This window comes from Heptranchias perlo, chromosome 3 (assembly GCF_035084215.1).
Source record: "Heptranchias perlo isolate sHepPer1 chromosome 3, sHepPer1.hap1, whole genome shotgun sequence".
Lineage (NCBI taxonomy): Eukaryota > Metazoa > Chordata > Chondrichthyes > Hexanchiformes > Hexanchidae > Heptranchias > Heptranchias perlo.
The window spans coordinates 41,805,246-41,824,374 of NC_090327.1; the positions used below are offsets into that span (position 1 = coordinate 41,805,246).

A 19,129-nucleotide genomic window follows, 5' to 3' on the forward strand; every position below is an offset into this window, starting at 1 on the left:
CAATGTATGTGTGGGCAAACACATCCACTCATTTTCTCATTTTGTTATAAATGATAATTCTGAGGCCTGTACCTGTGTTGGGCTGTCCATGCATGCCAGGCCGAGCAGACTCTGAGTTGTCTTGAGACTGAACCTCTATCAGGTAGGACCCTTTCACCTCTCTGTCAAAGGATGTCTGTGTGAATATTACTCCTGTTTCGAAATCAATGCTGAAGTAATGGTAGTCTCCACTGAGGTCCCTCACTATAGCATAATTTATCTGTGATTGGAAGAAACGTAAAGCAAGTGAGTCTTCAATTTTGAATGAAATCTTTCCACCCCGTGAGGCTTAGAGTGACAGTTACTTTATATTACAGCATATGGGTTCTTTCAAAATAAGTTCAAATCCATTCAAATAGAAAAATAAAGCAAAATAATTGTGTGTACTTCATTACATTTTGCAATTTACTTTGTATTATGGTGTCTGCGCTAGTAATAATCACCTCTAGACCCCAGTATGACAACTAAGGCATTCAATTATTTGTCTGAAGAATATGGTCTATATTGCTCTATAACAGAGAACTTTACCATGCAATATTCCAATAACCTCATTCTCTGAAATCCACCAACTTGATTTGATATCAATTTACAGAATTTACACAGAAATGAGATGCATCCAGGGAACTCGTGGAGCTGTAGGTTAGCATGCTATCCTTTCACATCTACTAGGCTTGAAACTAGCGCAGACTGATGGGATGAAAGTCCTCTCTGTCAACTGTAAGGATATTACATGAAATTAATTTAAGGCACCGTAACCTAGTACATAATGCAGGCAAGTGCACTATATGAGGCTATTGGGAGACAGCAGGGCATTGGGATTAGTTTTGGATTGTTCTAACAAAGAGCCAGCACAGACATGATGGGCCAAATGGACTCCTTCTGTACTGTAATTTTCTATAGTTCGAAGTACAGCCTGATATTGACCTATGCATCCTCAATGTTGGACCACCCACAACCCCATTTCAAAACATGCACTGAAATGAATGTAGTTATAGCTGTCTTTGCTAAATTTTGATCATACATAAATTTCTGAAATTAACACATAAAACTTCTCTGCTTATTAGGAATGATTGGCTGTTGACATCGAGGTAGTGCTGCATCAGATGCTTGTGAGGAGGGTTTTCCTCTGTGCCACTCCACAGCACCATCCCATAGGTCATCACTACAGCATGTTTGTAAGAAAATTTTCAGGCCACAGCTGACCCTGCACATGTGGAAGCACTTGGCTGCATTGTAGCTGTCGGTGTCCTTGTAGCAGATGACATAGTTTAGCATCTGCCCCTCTGCTGATCCAGACACTGCGAGGGCAGGGTCATATTGTCATTCCCAGGTAGGTTTTCCAGGGCCTGCAGATATGGTTGATGGCAGGTGCACCAAATAGGCAACGCAGGCTCTTGATCATCCTAAAATGCCTTATTTCATGCAGTAACGTGAAGCATGACATGTTGTGATTCTAAAGAACGTTTCAACATAAGGGTTAGTTAGTCAGGTATTCGCATCTCATTGTGATGCCTCCAGAGGACTTCTGGTGTTGTTGCCTTTCGACAGATGTCTGCCAAAGTGAGGTATGTTACCTCTCTTTACAGATGTAGGGATCTAGTGCTGGTGGGAGGCCACTGATCACCTGTCAGGCAGCCTGACCTGCCTGCCATCCCTACCTAGCTCCTCCTATTCCTCCCAACCGGTCAGCTTGGAGGATCCCTAATGACAAAACCTTTGGTGCTAATAAAGGAAGCTTGGGGCAAACAAATAAACAGCAACTGGCACAAAGTCTCATGAAATCCTAAGTGGCAGCTGGAAAATAAACATTTGAAAAAATACAAGAAGAACCTTTAAAAAGACTAATCCAATTGCCTTTAACATATGTGGGGTGTTTAAAGGGCCTGCAGATCCTACTGAGGCCTCATTCCCACTAGCTTTTCATGGGTGTGCTGCAAACTCGGCTTTCAGCATGCCTGTGGGCTGGAAAATGGAGTGGCACCCTTCCTGCCTCCTTTTACGTGAACTAATGAAGTTACCCACCACAGGCCAACCGGAAAATAGAGCGGGGACCAAAACTAGCAACAATCTGGTGGAACTGATTTCCACCAGAGTTCCCAACCTCTACCACTTCTAGTGACCCAATTGAGGCGCTTAGAAGATGAAAATCAGCCCCCTTATTTTTAGTTTATTCCTTGATTTCATGTTGGACAGTGAACGCAGCGCCAAGTAGATCCACATCATTCTGCAACCAGGATGAGAGGAAACTTTCATCTCATCAGTCTGGACTGAATTCAAACCCACATTTTAGAGATGAAAGCGCAGTGTTGTAATCCACCTCACCACTTTGTCAACTGGCTGTTTCTCATTTCTGTGTGAATTCCATAAATTTACATCAAGTAACATGGAACTAATGGCTGCAATCATCCTGGTATGCAAGTCAAATATTTCTGTAATACAAAATCAACATCTATACGCCTGAGTTTAAATTTATTTTATTCCCTTTAAGCAGCTGGCAAATACTCATGAATTGCTCACAAGAACAATTTCTGCAAGACTTCACTGGAATGCTGCTTTAGGATCTGTAAGTCAGGGTGCTGACTACACATTGAGAGTTGTAAAACAAGGTTTTGGTTCAATTAGGTTTTACTGCAGGGATGCACAGATCAGTTTGGATGTCCATTTTTACAATCCTCTTTCATACAGTGACAAACCCAATAATACAAAGAACATTCAGCTAGAGGTTTTACAGTCCGGTGAATACACCCTTCGAGGTTCCTTTGCACCTTTGGGATGTAGTTAAGATAATTGTTTAATAATATTTGCAATCTTTGCAGCAGCTATCTGAAAACTGTCTACAACACAACACCGTAACCCAAGTAGGGGTTGAATTAGTGTATTGCACATTGTAATTTCTGCTTTCGCTGTCAGGTAAGGCCTACTTTGTTATGTTCGTTTTCAGCATCATGAAATGGCTGGAATAGAAACATTAAAAATTTAAGAGGTATAATTTTGCACAATAGAATATGAAACAAATGTTAAGTTTGTAAGAAACAAAGACTATTCAAAAATGCTGAAGACATTGACGTCTGGAAATCGGTGACGCTTACCCACATTAACCTTTGAAAGTAGCTGTTCATTATTCCACTCACCTATATGTCAATGCTACATAACAAGACAGTCATGAACCAGGAAAAGATGCCAAAAATCCAATTACAATATTTTTGTGGATAGCTATAAAATATTTGGAAGCTAAGGAACATAGGAACATAGGAATAGGAGTAGGCCATTCAGCCCCTCGTGCCTGCTCCGTCATTTGATAAGATCATGGCTGATCTGTGATCTAACTCCATATACCTGCCTTTGGCCCATATCCCTTAATACCTTTGATTGCCAAAAAGCTATCTATCTCAGATTTAAATTTAGCAATTGAGCTAGTATCAATTGCCGTTGGGGAAGAGAGTTCCAAACTTCTACAACCCTTTGTGTGTAAAAGGAGGCTGCTTTTGGGACAAAGAAGCAATGGTATGGGCTGTCCTGGTTTAGGCTGATTAACAGCCTTTAGTACAGCCTGAGGTGTGAATGTGGATGCATCTGTGCTGTCTCTCAATTGCTGCTCCTTTTTCTCAGTCGTTGAATACATTGCCCATCTCTCTCTTTCCTCTCTTGCTCTCTTTGGGGGAAAAAATTGGATAGGGGCCATTTTTGGGCGTAGGTAGCATGATGTGCTATTACCCCATGCCCAATGGCCCCTGCGCAGGTAGGACACAAGTTTCAGCCCACCAGAGGACATACCTGCAATCAGCGTTCCATTCCAGGCCTCGCATGTGGAATCAATGCAATTTGCACTTTTCACCACCAGAGGGAGCTCAAACTCTTAAAGGGAGGATGGGCGTTAAATTGGGCAGCGCCCGTTGTTTCGGTGCTACACGGCCTCGCCGACATCCAAGATGGCGTCTTGGATGCGAAAGCACGTTTCCAGCATGATATGCGCTAGACGCCATCTTGGTATAGGAGTTTGCGCAGGTGCAGGTAACGAACGCTGGAATCATGTAAAGTAGGGAGAAAATGGCTTCGATCTATGTACAACGCTGATTTAAAGTGATACACTGCATTTTGGGACTTAACACTCAACTCAACGCACAGTCTTAACCCCGACCATCTGAATGTGTCTTAGAGTGCCTGGAGGAACCCCCTCCGGCGCTATTTAAAGGGACCATGCAGGATTTACAGGTTAGTGGCTGGATTATTGCTTCTGGCTGCTGAGACATTTCTAACTGTTTTTGGAGGTCTCCTAGACTTGAATACTAGGACATGGGGACATAGCCTAACATTTAGAGCCAGGACGTGCAGGAGTGAAGTTAGGAAATGCATCCACACGTAATGTTTGGAGATGTTTGGAATGCTCTTCTGCAGACGGCAGTTGATGCTACCTTACTTGTGAAAGTTAAATCTGAGATTGATCCAAGAGAATTAAGGGATATGGGGCTAAGACGGGTATATGGAGTTAGGTCACAGGTCCACCATGATCTCATTGAATGGTGGAACAGGCTCGAGCGGCTAAATGCCACTGCCACTTGCTGCCTCTTGATATGCGCCACCTTCTCCTGCAAGAAAGCGAGACATGTGTCTGGGTGATGTGCCTGTCATGGTTGAATAGCCGCCAGTGTATGTGGCCTGTGAGATGTGGGTGGGCGGCTTGAAACAGTGGTAATATGTGAGGGTGAGAGGAAGCATCTGATTGGAAGAGTTGTGTACTGATGGAAAGAGTTTATTGGTATGTGGGGGATGGGGGGTGTAGTGCCTGGTGCAGTTGGTAGGAGACGCCACTTGACAGTTGACCTCACTCACCTTGCCCACTCATGTCAAAGCACTGAACTTCTTCCTGTACTGCATCCATGTTCATGATGCTGTGCACCTGGCATTGACTTTGTTCCCCGCTGCCTCCCACTGTCTTTTAAGTATATGTCTGGAGGGCCTCTTGCCCACCCACCCCCCCCCCCCCCCGCAGATATAGGATGTCCCTCCTTCTGTCCAACTCTTGCACCCAAGGTCTCCAGTGCATCAGCAGAGAACCTTGGTGTATGCACTCTCGCAGGCCTGGTACCAACTCAGATCGGCAGATTGGTGAGGTCTGGCGTGCAGACTGGAGGATGTGGGATTTAGTAGTGCGCAACCTTTATTCAAAATTTTATCATAACTCATCAGTGTGTAAATATAGGGATGGGATCTGTATCTGTGTTTTACATGTGTGATGCCTGATCTCTATTCAGACTCCATTGCAGACAGTAGACTGTTATTTTCAGCAAATAACAGGTACAAGCTACCTTTAAGAGAGTTCTAAGAAACATCCTCCCTTTAAGAGCTGGAGCTCCCTCTGGTGGTGGAAAGTGCATATTGCATTGATTCCACGTGCAAGGCCTGGAAAGGAACACCAATGGCAGGTAAGTGCTCCCTTGGGTCCAAACTTGCATCTTGCCTGCCCAGGGTCCATCGGGTATAGGATGCTAACATCGCCCAGAACGTACCCTTATCCAATTTCTCCCCTGATGTTTCTTAGAAATCTCTTAAAGGTAGCTGGTATCTGTTATTTGCTGAAAATAACAGTCTACTGTCTGCATGGAGTCTGAACAGAGATCAGACATCGCACACATAAAACAGAGTTGCAGGTCCCATCCCTATGTTTACACACTGATGAGTTATGTTAAAACATTGAATAAAGGTTGCGCACTACTAAATCCCACATCCTCCAATCTGCCGATCTGAGTTGGTACCAGACCTGCGAGAGTGCATGCACCAAGGTTTCTGCTGATGCAAGAGGTGGACAACAGGAGGGACATCCTATAACTGCGTGGGGTGTGGGGGGGTGGGTGGGGGGGGCAAGAGGCCCTCCAGACATATATCCAAAAGGCAGTGGGAGGCGGTGGGGGACGAAGTCAATGCCAGGCACACAGCATCATGAACATGGATGCAGTGCAGGAAGAAGTTCAATGCTTTGACATGAGTGGGCAAGGTGAGTGAGGTCAACTGTCAAGTGGCGTCTCTACAAACTGCACCAGGCACTACACCCCCCATCCCCCACATACCAATAAACTCTTTCCATCAGTACTCAACTCTTCCAATCAGATGCTTCCTCTCACCCTCACACATTACCACTGTTTCAAGCCGCCCACCCACAACTCAAAGGCCACACACACTGGCAGCTATTCAACCATGACAGGCATATCACCCAGACACACGACCCGCTTTCTTGCAGGAGAAGGTGGCGCATATCAAGAGGCAGCAAGTGGCAGTGGCATTCAGCCCCTCGAGCCTGTTGCGCTGTTCATTGAGATCATGGTGGACCTGTGACCTAACTCCATATACCCATCTTAGCCCCATATTCCTTAATACCCTTGGTTCATAGAAGTCTATCAATCCCAGATTTAACTTTCACAAGTGAGCTAGCATCAACTGCCATCTGCAGAAGAGCATTCCAAACATCTCCCACCCTTTGCGTGCAGAAGCATTTCCTAACTTCACTCCTGCACCGTCCTGGCTCTAAATGTTAGACTATGTCCCCGCGTCCTAGTATTCAAGTATAGGAGTGCTCCAAAAACAGTTAGAAATGTCTCGGCAGCCAGAAGCAATAATCCAGCCACTAACCTGTAAATCCTGCATGGTCCCTTTAAATAGCGCCGGCGGGGGGTCCTCCAGGCACTCTAAGACACATTCAGATGGTCGGGGTTAAGACTGTGCGTTGAATTGAGTGTTAAATCCCAAAATGCTGTGTATCACTTTAAATCAGCTTTGCACACTGATCGAAGCCATTTTCTCCCTACTTTACAGGCGTTATCTGCGCCTGTGCTAAGTCCTATACCAAGATGATGTCTGGTGCACGACACGCAGGAAATGTGTGTGCGCATCCAAGACACCATCTTGGATGTCGGAGAGGCCGCGTAATGCCGATACAACGGGTACTACACAGCCCAATTTAGCGCCCATTCTCTCTGCAAATTTCCCTCAGCGTGCAGGTGATGCTGTCAGAATAGATATGGGGATCTGCTGCTTCTGAAGTTCCATCTAGTGGTAGGAAATGTACCAGAAAAGCTTCCTGTGGGGAACTTCCCATAGTACAACTGATGGAATATTGGATATAGTGCAGCTTCAATCATGACAAGTTCAAGTCCCACTGCACTCCCATTGCAACTATTTATTTTTGTATGTCATACATGAGACCATTGGGTTTCAGATTTCACAGAAAAACAAACTGAATTGGAAATGTGATCCCAAAACACCCATTGAAATACTGAAATCCAATGTAATACAACAGAATTTAACTTATTCAGATGCCATGAAGCAGTGTCCTTGGTCACAGACCTTTACTGAGGGCTGTTTGTTAGTTGTACATTGTATTGGGATGCCAGGGGCCAGTTCTTGTGCAGCCAGCAGCAACCCCAAAGTAAACTTGGCAGATTTGCTGAGACTCACTAGAGGGAAGACACATTTTGTACTGGGTCTTCCCCTTAGCTGGCCTTAGCGAATCTGGTAAGTTTACTCTGAGGTTGCCATTCGCTGACTATGCGACATCCACATGTTGGGAATTGTATGCTAGCACCCCATGAAGTGCAACATTAAAACAGCCTTAAGCAATGTGATCATTGTTCTGTGCATGTCACACAACTAATGGACCAAAAATAAAAGTCACTCGAGTGAATCCCTCACTTTTTTCAGTTGCAATTTATCCTTTTTTAAAGCATCTGTTAGGCATATAAAAACATATCAGGCTGTGGACTGGAAAATCGTGCTTAACTAATCTGATAGAGTTTTTTGATGAGGTAACAGCGAGGGTAGATGAGGGCAATGCAGTTGATGTTGTGTATGTGGACTTCCAAAAGGTGTTTGATAAAGTGCCGCACGGTAGGCACGGTAGGCTTATCATCAAGATTGCGGCCCATGGAATAAAGGGGGCAGTAGCAACTGGCTAAGTGACAGGAAACAGAGAGAAGTGGTGAACGGTTGTTTATCAGACTGGTGGGAGGTATACAGTGGTGTTTCCCAGAGGTCGTGCTGGGACCACTGCTTTTCTTGATATATATTAATGACTTGGATTTGGGTGTACGGAGCACAATTTCAAAATTTGCAGATGACACAAAACTTGGAAGGGTAGTAAACAGTGAGGAGGATAGTGATAGACTTCAAGAGGATAGAGACAGGCTGGTGGCAAGGGTGGACACGTGGCAGATGAAATTTAACGCAGAAAAATGCGAAGTGGTACATTTCGGTAGGAAGAACAAGGAGAGGCAATATAAACTAAAGGGCACAACTCTAAAAGTGGTACAGAAACAGAGGGATCTGGAGGTATATGTGCACACATCATTGAAGGTGGCAGGGCAGGTGAGAAAGCGGTTAAAAAAGCATAGGGGATCCTGGGCTTTATAAATAAAGGCATAGAGTACAAAAGTATGGCAGTCATGATGAACCTTTATAAAACACTGGTTCAGCCACAACTGGAGTATTGTGTCCAGTTCTGGGCACCGCACTTTAGGAAAGATGTGAAGGCCTTAGAGAGGGTGCAGAAGAGATTTACTAGAATGATTCCAGGGATGAGGGACCATCTTCAACCAGATGTGCCGAGTGGATGATCCATCTCGGCCTCCTCCCGATATCCCCACCATCACAGAAGCCAGTCTTCAGCCAATTCGATTCACTCCACGTGATATCAAGAAACGGGTGAGTGCACTGGATACAACAAAGGCTATGGGCCCCGACAATATCCCGGCTGTAGTGCTGAAGACTTGTGCTCCAGAACTAGCCGCGCCTCTAGCCAAGCTGTTCCAGTACAGCTACAACACTGGCATTTACCTGACAATGTGGAAAATTGCCCAGGTATGTCCTGTCCACAAAAAGCAGAACGAATCCAATCCGGCCAATTACCGCCCCATCATTCTACTCTCAATCATCAGCAAAGTGATGGAAGGTGTCGTCGACAGTGCTATCAAGCTGCACTTACTCACCAATAACCTGCTCACCGATGCTCAGTTTGGGTTCCGCCAGGACCACTCAGCTCCAGACCTCATTACAGCCTTGGTTCAAACATGGACAAAAGAGCTGAATTCCAGAGGTGAGGTGAGAGTGACTGCCCTTGACATCAAGGCAGCATTTGACCAAGTGTGGCATCAAGGAGCCCTAGTAAAATTGAAGTCAATGGGAATCAGGAGGAAAACTCTCCAGTGGCTGGAGTCATACCTAGCACAAAGGAAGATGGTAGTGGTTGTTGGAGGCCAATCATCTCAGCCCCAGGGCATTGCTGCAGGAGTTCCTGAGGGCACTGATGATTGAGAGTAGAATGATGGGGTGGTAATTGGCCGGATTGGATTCGTTCTGCTTTTTGTGGACAGGACATAACTGGGCAATTTTCCACATTGTCAGGCCCAACCATCTTCAGCTGCTTCATCAATGACCTTCCCTCTATCATAAGGTCAGAAATGGGGATGTTCGCTGATGATTGCACAGTGTTCAGTTCCATTCGCAACCCCTCAAATAATGAAGCAGTCCGAGCCCGCATGCAGCAAGACCTGGACAACGTCCAGGCTTGGGGTCATAAGTGGCAAGTAACATTCGCGCCAGACAAGTGTCAGGCAATGACCATCTCCAACAAGAGAGAGTCTAACCACCTCCCCTTAAGACTCAACAGCATTACCATCGCCGAATCCCCCACCATCAACATCCTGGGGGTCACCATCGACCAGAAACTTAACTGGACCAGCCATATAAATGCTGTGGCTACAAGAGCAGGTCAGAGGCTGGGTATTCTGCAGTGAGTGACTCACCTCCTGACACCCCAAAGCCTTTCCACCATTTACAAGGCACAAGTCAGGAGTGTGATGGAATACTCTCCACTTGCTTGGATGAGTGCAGCTCCAACAACACTCAAGAAGCTCGACACCATCCAGGACAAAGCAGCCCACTTGATTGGCACCCCATCCACCACCCTAAACATTCATTCCCTTCACCACCGGCGCACCGTGGCTGCAGTGTGTACCATCCACAGGATGCACTGCAGCAACTCGCCAAGGCTTCTTCGACAGCACCTCCCAAACCTGCGACCTCTACCACCTAGAAGGACAAGAGCAGCAGGCACATGGGAACAACACCACCTGCATGTTCCCCTCCAAGTCACACACCATCCCGACTTGGAAATATATCGCTGTTCCTTCATCGTCGCTGGGTCAAAATCCTGGAACTCCCTTCCTAACAGCACTGTGGGAGAACTGTCACCACACGGACTGCAGTGGTTCAAGAAGGCGGCTCACCACCACCTTCTCAAGGGCAATTAGAGATGGGCAATAAATGCTGGCCTTGCCAGCGACGCCCACATCCCATGAACGAATAAAAAAAAAAGTTACGTGGATAAACTGGAGAAGCTGGGGTCGTTCTCCTTGGAACAGAGACGGTTGCGAGGAGATTTGATAGAGGTATTCAAAATCATGAAGGGTCTAGACAGAGTAAATAGAGAGAAACTGTTCCTATTGGCCGAAGGATCAAGAACAGAGGACATAGATTTAAGGTGATTGGCAAAAGAACCAAAGGTGACACGAGGAAAAACTTTTTTATACAGCGAGTGGTTAGGATCTGAAATGCACTGCCTGAGGGGGTGGTGGAGGCAGATTCAATCATGACCTTCAAAAGGGAACTGGATAAGTACTTGAAAGGAAAAAGTTTGCAGGGCTATGGGGATAGGGCGGGGGAGTGGGACTACCTGGATTGCTCTTGCTTAGAGTCGTCACGGACTCGACGGGCCAAATGGCCTCCTTCCGTGCTGTAACCTTTCTATGATTCTACGACATCCAACACAAAGAATCTAATGATATTTGAATCATTTAGCAAAAAATGTATTTCCAATCGTAGTGTTTCCTCTGTGACCCGGGCTGTCCCATACCCACCCACGACCATGAACATGAATCATGTGAGGAAATTAATTATTCAAAAAATTATATAAATGAGTCCAATATAAATGGAAATACTTGTTGGAACTGCAGCATGCACAATGCAATTTCTGACCTTTCCATGCCTTCCTGAATCCAGATCAGTTGCTGATACCTGCACCACTGACATGCCGACAGCAGCACCTTCAGGGACTGTGGCCTCATATGTGGAAGAGGTAAAGAAAGGAACATTGTCGTTCACATCTGAAAAATTGAACAACCAAAAAGATCAAAGGGTACCACAAATTATACCACAACAAAAGAAGGAACCTCGCACAGTTAAAGGGCCAATGTCATCATTAACATTGTTTGTTGTGTTTTTTTTAAAAACAAAAACTTCTTAGAGGCCAAGAACATGGGCAGATGCACTGGGAAACAGCATCAAAATTTGAGATATCTCAAACATACCTGTCACATTGACATAGATGGTGGTGAAGGAGGCTAATGGAACTGCAGCCACATTCTGAGCCCTTACTCTCAGTGTGAAAAATTTTGTTCCCTCAAAATCCAGTGGTTCTGCCACTAAAATTGAGGCAGATCCATCTGCACGATTGGGTTTCAGGTAGAATCGGACTGGCATGTTTGTTTCTGGAACCTGACCGTCTTCCAAGTTGTACGTAACTCTTGGATCCCCCAGAGGAGATGTTGCCTTGATGGTCTAAAATCACAAAAAGTAAAACCCACTATAATTACTAGTCATAACGGTCTTCAATTGAAGACAATTACATACCTTACTCTGAATAAAGTAAAATACATGCAACATCAACGTCAACAGTGCTACACCTAATATGTTTGGTGGTGGGGTTTGTAAGTTATTTATATTTTTTCCCCATCCTCCCTACAGGTTCCCCTGGCGCCAAACATACTTTCTGTGTTGAGCTGGCAGACAGATGACTTACTCCTAGTCCCTTTCTATGGCACTCTGTAACCAACTGCTACGAAATGCACTCATCCTCTGATATCCCTTCCCTCTGGGCAAAAGCCTGGTCTCTGCCTAGTTTGTCACTGGCACATGCAGTTCATGAAGATCACAAACTCAATCCCTCTTCTGTGCTGAGTTAGCTGATTCAGCTGGAGCAGAGGTGAGGATCCTATGATTGCCCTGAGTTCCCCTAGTTATCTAGGGTTGTTGCTCCTCATCGCTACTTAGGGACCCCTGCTGGAAAACAGGTATGTTCTGGAGGCGTCAGGTGAGGACAACAGCAGGCTTGGTTGAGGTGCCCTTGCTGTAGAATAGCCAACTAACACTCACTATCTAGACTCACAAATGGAAAACAACCAAGTTGGCCAAGGTAGCGTAGTGCGACCTGCACCTTTGAGACTCTATCACAGCGTGAGTTAGTGCCTTCAGGGGAGGAGTGGAGAAAATTGGAGGGGGAAAACCTACAATTTAGAAGTTCCATATTTTTTTGAAAATTAGGCTTGCAGACCTTTGATGACATCCATAGACCCCAGCTGTGAATGTTTTAATTATGTTCACAATGAAAAATGACAGTAATTGCAAAAACATGAAAAATATGGGAAGGCTTTCAGCATATTAACAACTACAGTCTAATTTCACCTTGAGTTAATAAATAATCTAAAAAGCTGTTCATTGTTTCCTTGCGTTCCTCATCACATTTGGGAGTTCCATGCTGCACTCTGACCTTTACATATGCCATGAATGATTCATTTATAATGCAGCCATGATACTGTCTAATTAGATTCATGAAGCACCCTAAGTACCTCATTAGTTTTAACAAGGAATATTTTAGATCTTTAAAAACTAATTTCTATGCAGATTAATGAGCCTGTGCTCCAATCACATAATTAGTAGATCATTAAGGCAATACAGCAACTTTAATTTTAAAATGCTGTTCAAATCGCTATTTAGTAAGATACACTTCGTACAGGTGAATCCTCCAGGGGTGCAATTATAAAAAGAAATAACATCATACCTTCTGAATGCTTGTAAACTATTCCATAATCTGATTACCTGTAAATATGGAGGAGGAGGAGGAGGAAAAGGAGGAAGATTTTTCCACTACCTATTTAAATATACAGATGCTTTGCGCTTCAGTGTTCTGGGCCTCAGAGCAGAGGTATCCACATCCCCCATAATTCCACAAGGATTTCTGATTTCTCAAAGTGCTGGGATATTAGGGATGCGCAGACCTCACAAAAAAACGGAGGAGAAAAATCCAAAGTTGAGTCATCCCCAGCTAACTTAAAAGTGGATTGCAAGCAAGTTGCCTGCTCACCTTCACAGCCACAAAATAATTTGTGGTCCATGATGGGTAAGTGCAAAGTGGGAGAAATAATAACCTAATGTGAGGGTGGAAAGAAAAAAATTCAAATGTCGGTCTTAAAATAACCAGGTTAACACCTCAATTAAAATAGTGGACAAAGGAATTTCAAATGCGTTTTTTAGTGTTCATATAATAATATTTATACAAAGTAATTTCATGGCCAAAGGTTTTGAAAGTACAGGGACAAAAAGTGTTTGAGTAGGCCCTGCTACTCAGAAACATTACTTGTGAGGTAAATTCTATAACCACATTATTTGAAAAGAAACAAAGAATTTCTTAACAAGGGTAGAAATTCCCAATGCTTGAAATTATTCAATAAATGGAAGTAAACTCCCACAATCCCATCAGAATTCATTGTGCACACAGCTAAATTCCACCACAGTATTTGGGCAAACAGATGAAAAGTCAGAACAGATAAGGGGGGTAATTTTGACTTTGTGCGATAGTGTAAAACAGAAATAAACTTCCATTGACTTCAATGAAAATAAAAATCAGGAGAGATGAAAAACGGGTTACCGATTCGCTATCATCCGTTTTACACTATCGTACAAAGTCAAAATTACCCCCAATGAAAAGCGGGACAGAAAAAAGTAGAAAATACATTGATGCAAATGGTTTTCCAATCAGCATTCCCACTAGGAATTTCACAAAGCTTATGTTCTGGTACTTAAATCAGGGCATGAACTTGCAGTTATTTCTCTTTTCTCTGCTCCTCTTGTCTTTTTTTTCAGGGAATGTGATAGATTTTATATTCATGTAGTTTAATGATTGAAATACTCATCTGCTTTTTATAGCTGCAGGGTGCTGTTAGAATTTGTATGCTAACATTTTTATTGTCTTATTTCCCCACTGTGCTACATTATTTGATTGCAGGAATTTATTATTCTTAATGCATATTATTTCAAAACTCAATAAAATGTTAATCAAGCTCCCCAAGTAGCTCAGTTGGAAGAATATTCAGCCAAGGTCTTCACTCCTGGTTGCTATCAAGTGTCTCCTGCTAGAAAGTGCACTTGTGTGGGGGTTGGATGAGGATAAGATTGGGATTGGCTATGATGTTCCTTCATGGTCAAATAGCCTGCTGACAATCAGTGCCTTGGCTCACAGATGAAGAATGGTCACTTGCAAGAGATATTGCAGAGTGAGTGGCAACTGTGAAACAGGACTGCAGCTGATGCAGCACTTTCAAAAATTTGTTTAAAGACTGGTAACAATTTGCAACCAAATTGCTTCAATGCAGACAAACCTACATAGAAAACCAGCTTTTGTAAATCACAGAATAGGCAAAAGTCAAATCAGAAACATACCCATAGATTTCCAGTTGTAATTCTGGAAATTCATTTCTGGGCAAAAGAAAATACTATACAAAGAGAAAAGGCTCTAAATTGGGCCGCGTGGCGCCCATTGTGTAGGCGCTATGCGGACTCCTAAGGACCCAAAATGGCATCCGGAATGCGCTCACACACTTCTGGCGTGATGTGCGCCAGACACCACATTGGTAATGGCGTTTGCGCACGTGCAGATAACAAATGCCAGCACCATGTAAAGTAGGGAGAACATGCAGTAGATCAGTGTGCAACGCTGATTTAAAAGGACAGTTGCGATTTTTGAACTCAATGCTCCAGCCAACACTCTATCTTAACCTCGCAAAGCTGAACAGGCCACAAACAGCATGGAAACCCCCATCCCCCCCACCAGTGCTATTTAAAGGGACCATGCAGGATTACAGGTTAGTTGCTGGATTATTGCTTCTGGCTGCTGTACCTGTTTTTGGAAATGTCCTATTCTTGAATACTAGGACAAGGGGACATAGCCTAAAAATTAGAGCCAGGAGTGAAGTTAGGAAACACTTCGACGCGCAAAGGGTGGTAAAAGTTTGGAATGCTCTTCTGCAAATGGCAGTTGATGCTAGCTCAATTGTTAATTTTAAATCTGAGATTGATAGATTTTCGTTAACCAAAGGTATTAAGGTGGATATATGGAGTTAGGTCACAGATCAACCATGATCTCACTGAATGGTGGAACAAGCTCGAGGGGCTAAATGGCCTACTCCTGTTCCTATGTTCCTATAATAAAGTTTCAATACTCTACAGGGAGTGGGCTGGCGAGCTGACAGGCAACAGCAAGGGAACTGGCGGAGCGGCAGGGGTGGGTCAGGAATACTGTCCTCCTGAGAGAGGACAGCAGGTTCATGTTCCATGGAGCCACTGCCACTTGCTGCCTCTTGTTATGCACCATCTTCTCCTGCAAGAAAGCAGGACATGTGTCGGTGAGTGCCCTGCAAGATGTTTGGGTGATGTGGCTGTCCTGGTTGAATAGCTGCCAGTGTGTGTGACCTGTGAGTTGAGGGTGTGTAGCTTGCAACAGTGGTTGCAATGTGTGAAGGTGAGAGGAAGCATCTGATTGGAAGAGTTGAGTACTGATTGAAAGACTCCCTGCAGAGCCATTTCTTATATTTTGCAAGTATCAGAGTCCTGCCAACGTTGAGCAGTCAAGTTGTTGCTCATTAAAAACTTCAGAGGTCCCATCATCACTATGCTGCACTATATTGCAGCACAGATTCACTTCCCAATTGACTTCCACCACTTCCTGCAGCCACACTGCACCTCCCCTTTAAGAGGTGCAGGCTGCCTTTAAGTAGTGCTAGCCACTTGCGATATCTGGGCCCCCTGCTGGTGAGCAGCCACGCAACAGCGCAGGTAGCTCTGGCTGCCCTCAGCAAACAGGTAAATCACTAGGCAGCACCAATGTTATGTGCTGCCTGCATCTCAACGACCAAGCGTGGGTTAATCGTGCACCGCGATCCCAGCGCCCGGTTTCGGAGGTTATCCAATATAATCCTCATTGTGACTTAAACTGAACAACAAAAAAAAGAGAAAAACACTAATCAGGAAGGTTTGCTGGAGCACCAAAAAGTACAGACTGAGGTTTGCACCTAGAATTTGTAAGTTAAGAACATTTTGATCCTTTGTCAAAAAGTTAAACTTCAGGTCGCAACATAAGGGGAATCTGAAATGAGAAACTTGCTTTCCCAAATTAAGTCCAATCTCACAGAATATTCAAGATATATTTAGGTTTTAGAAGATTTTTTAAGAAACCTGGGTGGAGACCCAAGATCCATAGTGCAGAAGATGCTACCAAGGACTGAAAAGAATGAGAGAAGACAGGATAGTGCTGAGGTGAAGCCAAACTTGGGTCTTAAATGTCTGAAATTTGTAGGACGAAAGATAGAAAAGTAGGCAAGGAGTTCCACAATTTTGAGGTCCAGAGAAACTATGAGTTAGAATAGGATACGGTACAACAAATCTTGATTTCAACACAGTGAGAATACAGGAAGGAAGAAGAGTGTGTATGAGAGTGTATTTACAGCTTAGGAGGAACAAAAGAGGGACTTTTACTAAAACTTTTGAATTAATCCTCATTAAACAATTCCTGGAAATCCCATTAAGCCATATCATTTGACATGTATTACATACCACAATCCTCAAATCTCGAGTAGTGTTCTCTGGGATTATGATTCGATATTCTTCTTGCTCCCACTGGGGTGGCTGGTTATGTATATTAGTGATGGTTACTGTTAGTTCTACGCTGCTGCTTCGATTGCCTCCATCAGTTGCTATAATTTGACGACTGATATGAGCGATCTAGAACACAAAGACAAGTCAAGAACTGACAATGATTTGATCAAATCAGAGATTTTTTATTTAGCGTGGGAAATGTAATCAGGACCCCAAACATGTTAATAAATGATAATATGGGCAGGCCTGAAGGCATCTTCTGACTGACAGAGATAGTGGTAAAATCCTTGGCAGAGACACACACAATTTCACTCAATCATTCAAATTTTATTTTGCTATTGCTGTAAAATCAGCAGGAAAAACTTAGCAATAAAAATGCATTCAAAAATATAAAATGCTCCATTGCCCCATAAATTGTAAATGTCATAAAAATAAAATTAATACCCCACATTGATAACTTAATTCTGAATACAACCGATTTTATTCCGTTTCGTTGTGAAGACATTATAAAGTAACAGTATCATTAAAAAAACTAAGTTGTAGTAATTATTTAAAAGTAAAGTCCAAGAACTAAGCTGAACATTGTGCTATCTTGCAGATATCCAGTTTGTATTAAAGGCCTAGACATTGCTCAGGTCATGGAGTTTGCAGTATCAGTGGGAGGGCACCTCATTAGCACAGTCAGGCAGCAGCAAGTGCCACTTTGGGAGCAACTCTGGCACCCACCTGCCCAATGTTGCTGGAAATTCTGGCCTTGTTCCACTTTTGGGTGCGATGTGGGGGGGGGGGGGGGGAGAATTTATTGCCCAGGCCCCCGTCCATCCCCCAACCTTGGCAATCGCCCATTTGGTCTGGGTGAATTTTTTTAAAAATATTTTTAAAAAATTCTTCTGCGTCCAGGCCACTTGCCTGGTTTGGATTCCATAGACGGGGCCCACGTACACCCTTGTGCAGGTCAGTATGCCTCACTGACTGATCATAATGGCCACCACTGCAATGCTGGGTCCTGGAGTCTCCACCCCTGGCACTGCCTCCAGCTCCTTATTTACTTTGTGAGGGGTAGACAGAAGATCCACCCTTTACAAGACATAGGAAATTCCCAGAACCAGCGGAGATCTGGTGAATTCCCCATAGAGGTAGCAACTGGGATAGGGAGGGAGGCAGCGATCAGGAGAGGGCGAGAGGTGACTGGCAGCGGCCTGTGGTTTTAATACGGAGCCGGGAGAAGCACTCCTGGCTTCACGTTCAGGTAAGTATTTTTTAAAAACTTACCTATTTGATGGCGGGCTGCAGTAGTCCCTTTAAGGACCACTGGTTTGGCTGCCAAGCGCCTGAAGAAAATGACCACAGCATGCATATCTGTAGTCGCTCGCAATCATATATTGCAAAGGGAACCCCAAACAGATGTTAGGCCCTCTTTTTGCATATGCAAAGGGACCTGTTTCAGGCGCACGCCCTGGACACTTACAGAAAAGTCCTAACCTATATGGACCCTTACCCGTTGGCCCGTTTTACGCCTGTAAAGTGGGGGCACCACGATCCAATTTCTAGGCCAATATATTTAGAATTCATAGTATCATTTCTAAAGAGCAAATGCAAAGAATTAACACAGTCAATTATGGACCTTTTAAATTATATTAGAGCTGGCAGGACTTTCTACAACAAAATACAATACAGATCTCATACCCTTACCTGAGAAATGGGATGGTTGACATAAATCCAGCCCGTGTTGGGACTGATCTGGAAGTACTCTGGCTGCTGCCGTGATATAGAGTAAGTGATGACTGCATTGACTCCATGGTCATCATCGTGAGCCGCTGCACGCAGGAAACTGGTGCCAACTGGTGTGTCTTCACGCAAATAGTCTAAGTGCAGAAGAAAACAATTTCATCCAACTTATGTGTTTGCTGACTTTTTAAAATTGTATTTAAAATTGATCGCTCTTCCATTTCCTACTTATATTTAAGTCCTTAAGTTATATTAATTTCAACAGAGAATCCCTATTGGAGTGTAGTGGTGAGACGGCATGTTGCGGCTGCAGTGAGCTGCGTGATGGATTTGTAAGTTATGGACCAGTTAAGAACATAAGAAATAGGAGCAGGAGTAGGCCATATAGCCCCTTGAGCCTGTTCCAACATTCAATAAGATCATGGCTGATCTTCTACCTCAACTTCACTTTCCTGCCCAATCCCCTTATCCCTTGATTCCCTTAGTGTCCAAAAATGAAATGATCTCAATCTTGAATACACTCAATGACTGAGCATCTACAGCCCTCTGGGGTCGAGAATTCCAAAGATTCACAACCCTCTGAGTGTAGAAATTTTTCCTCATCTCAGTC

At 44.0% G+C, this 19,129-nt stretch overlaps 1 protein-coding gene across 1 annotated transcript in view; it reads right to left on the bottom strand.

Annotated features, from left to right (window-relative positions):
* Positions 1 to 19,129, bottom strand: part of si:dkey-22o22.2 (neural-cadherin) — a 222,235-nt gene that overhangs the window by 50,149 nt on the left and 152,957 nt on the right. Inside the window, exons 11-15 of the mRNA XM_067977013.1 lie at positions 18,484 to 18,656; positions 16,750 to 16,917; positions 11,394 to 11,643; positions 11,062 to 11,189; positions 73 to 259 (exon numbers count right to left, since the gene is read on the bottom strand). Coding sequence (XP_067833114.1) covers positions 73 to 259; positions 11,062 to 11,189; positions 11,394 to 11,643; positions 16,750 to 16,917; positions 18,484 to 18,656 — 906 coding nt within the window. The remainder of the gene's footprint in view (positions 1 to 72; positions 260 to 11,061; positions 11,190 to 11,393; positions 11,644 to 16,749; positions 16,918 to 18,483; positions 18,657 to 19,129) is intronic.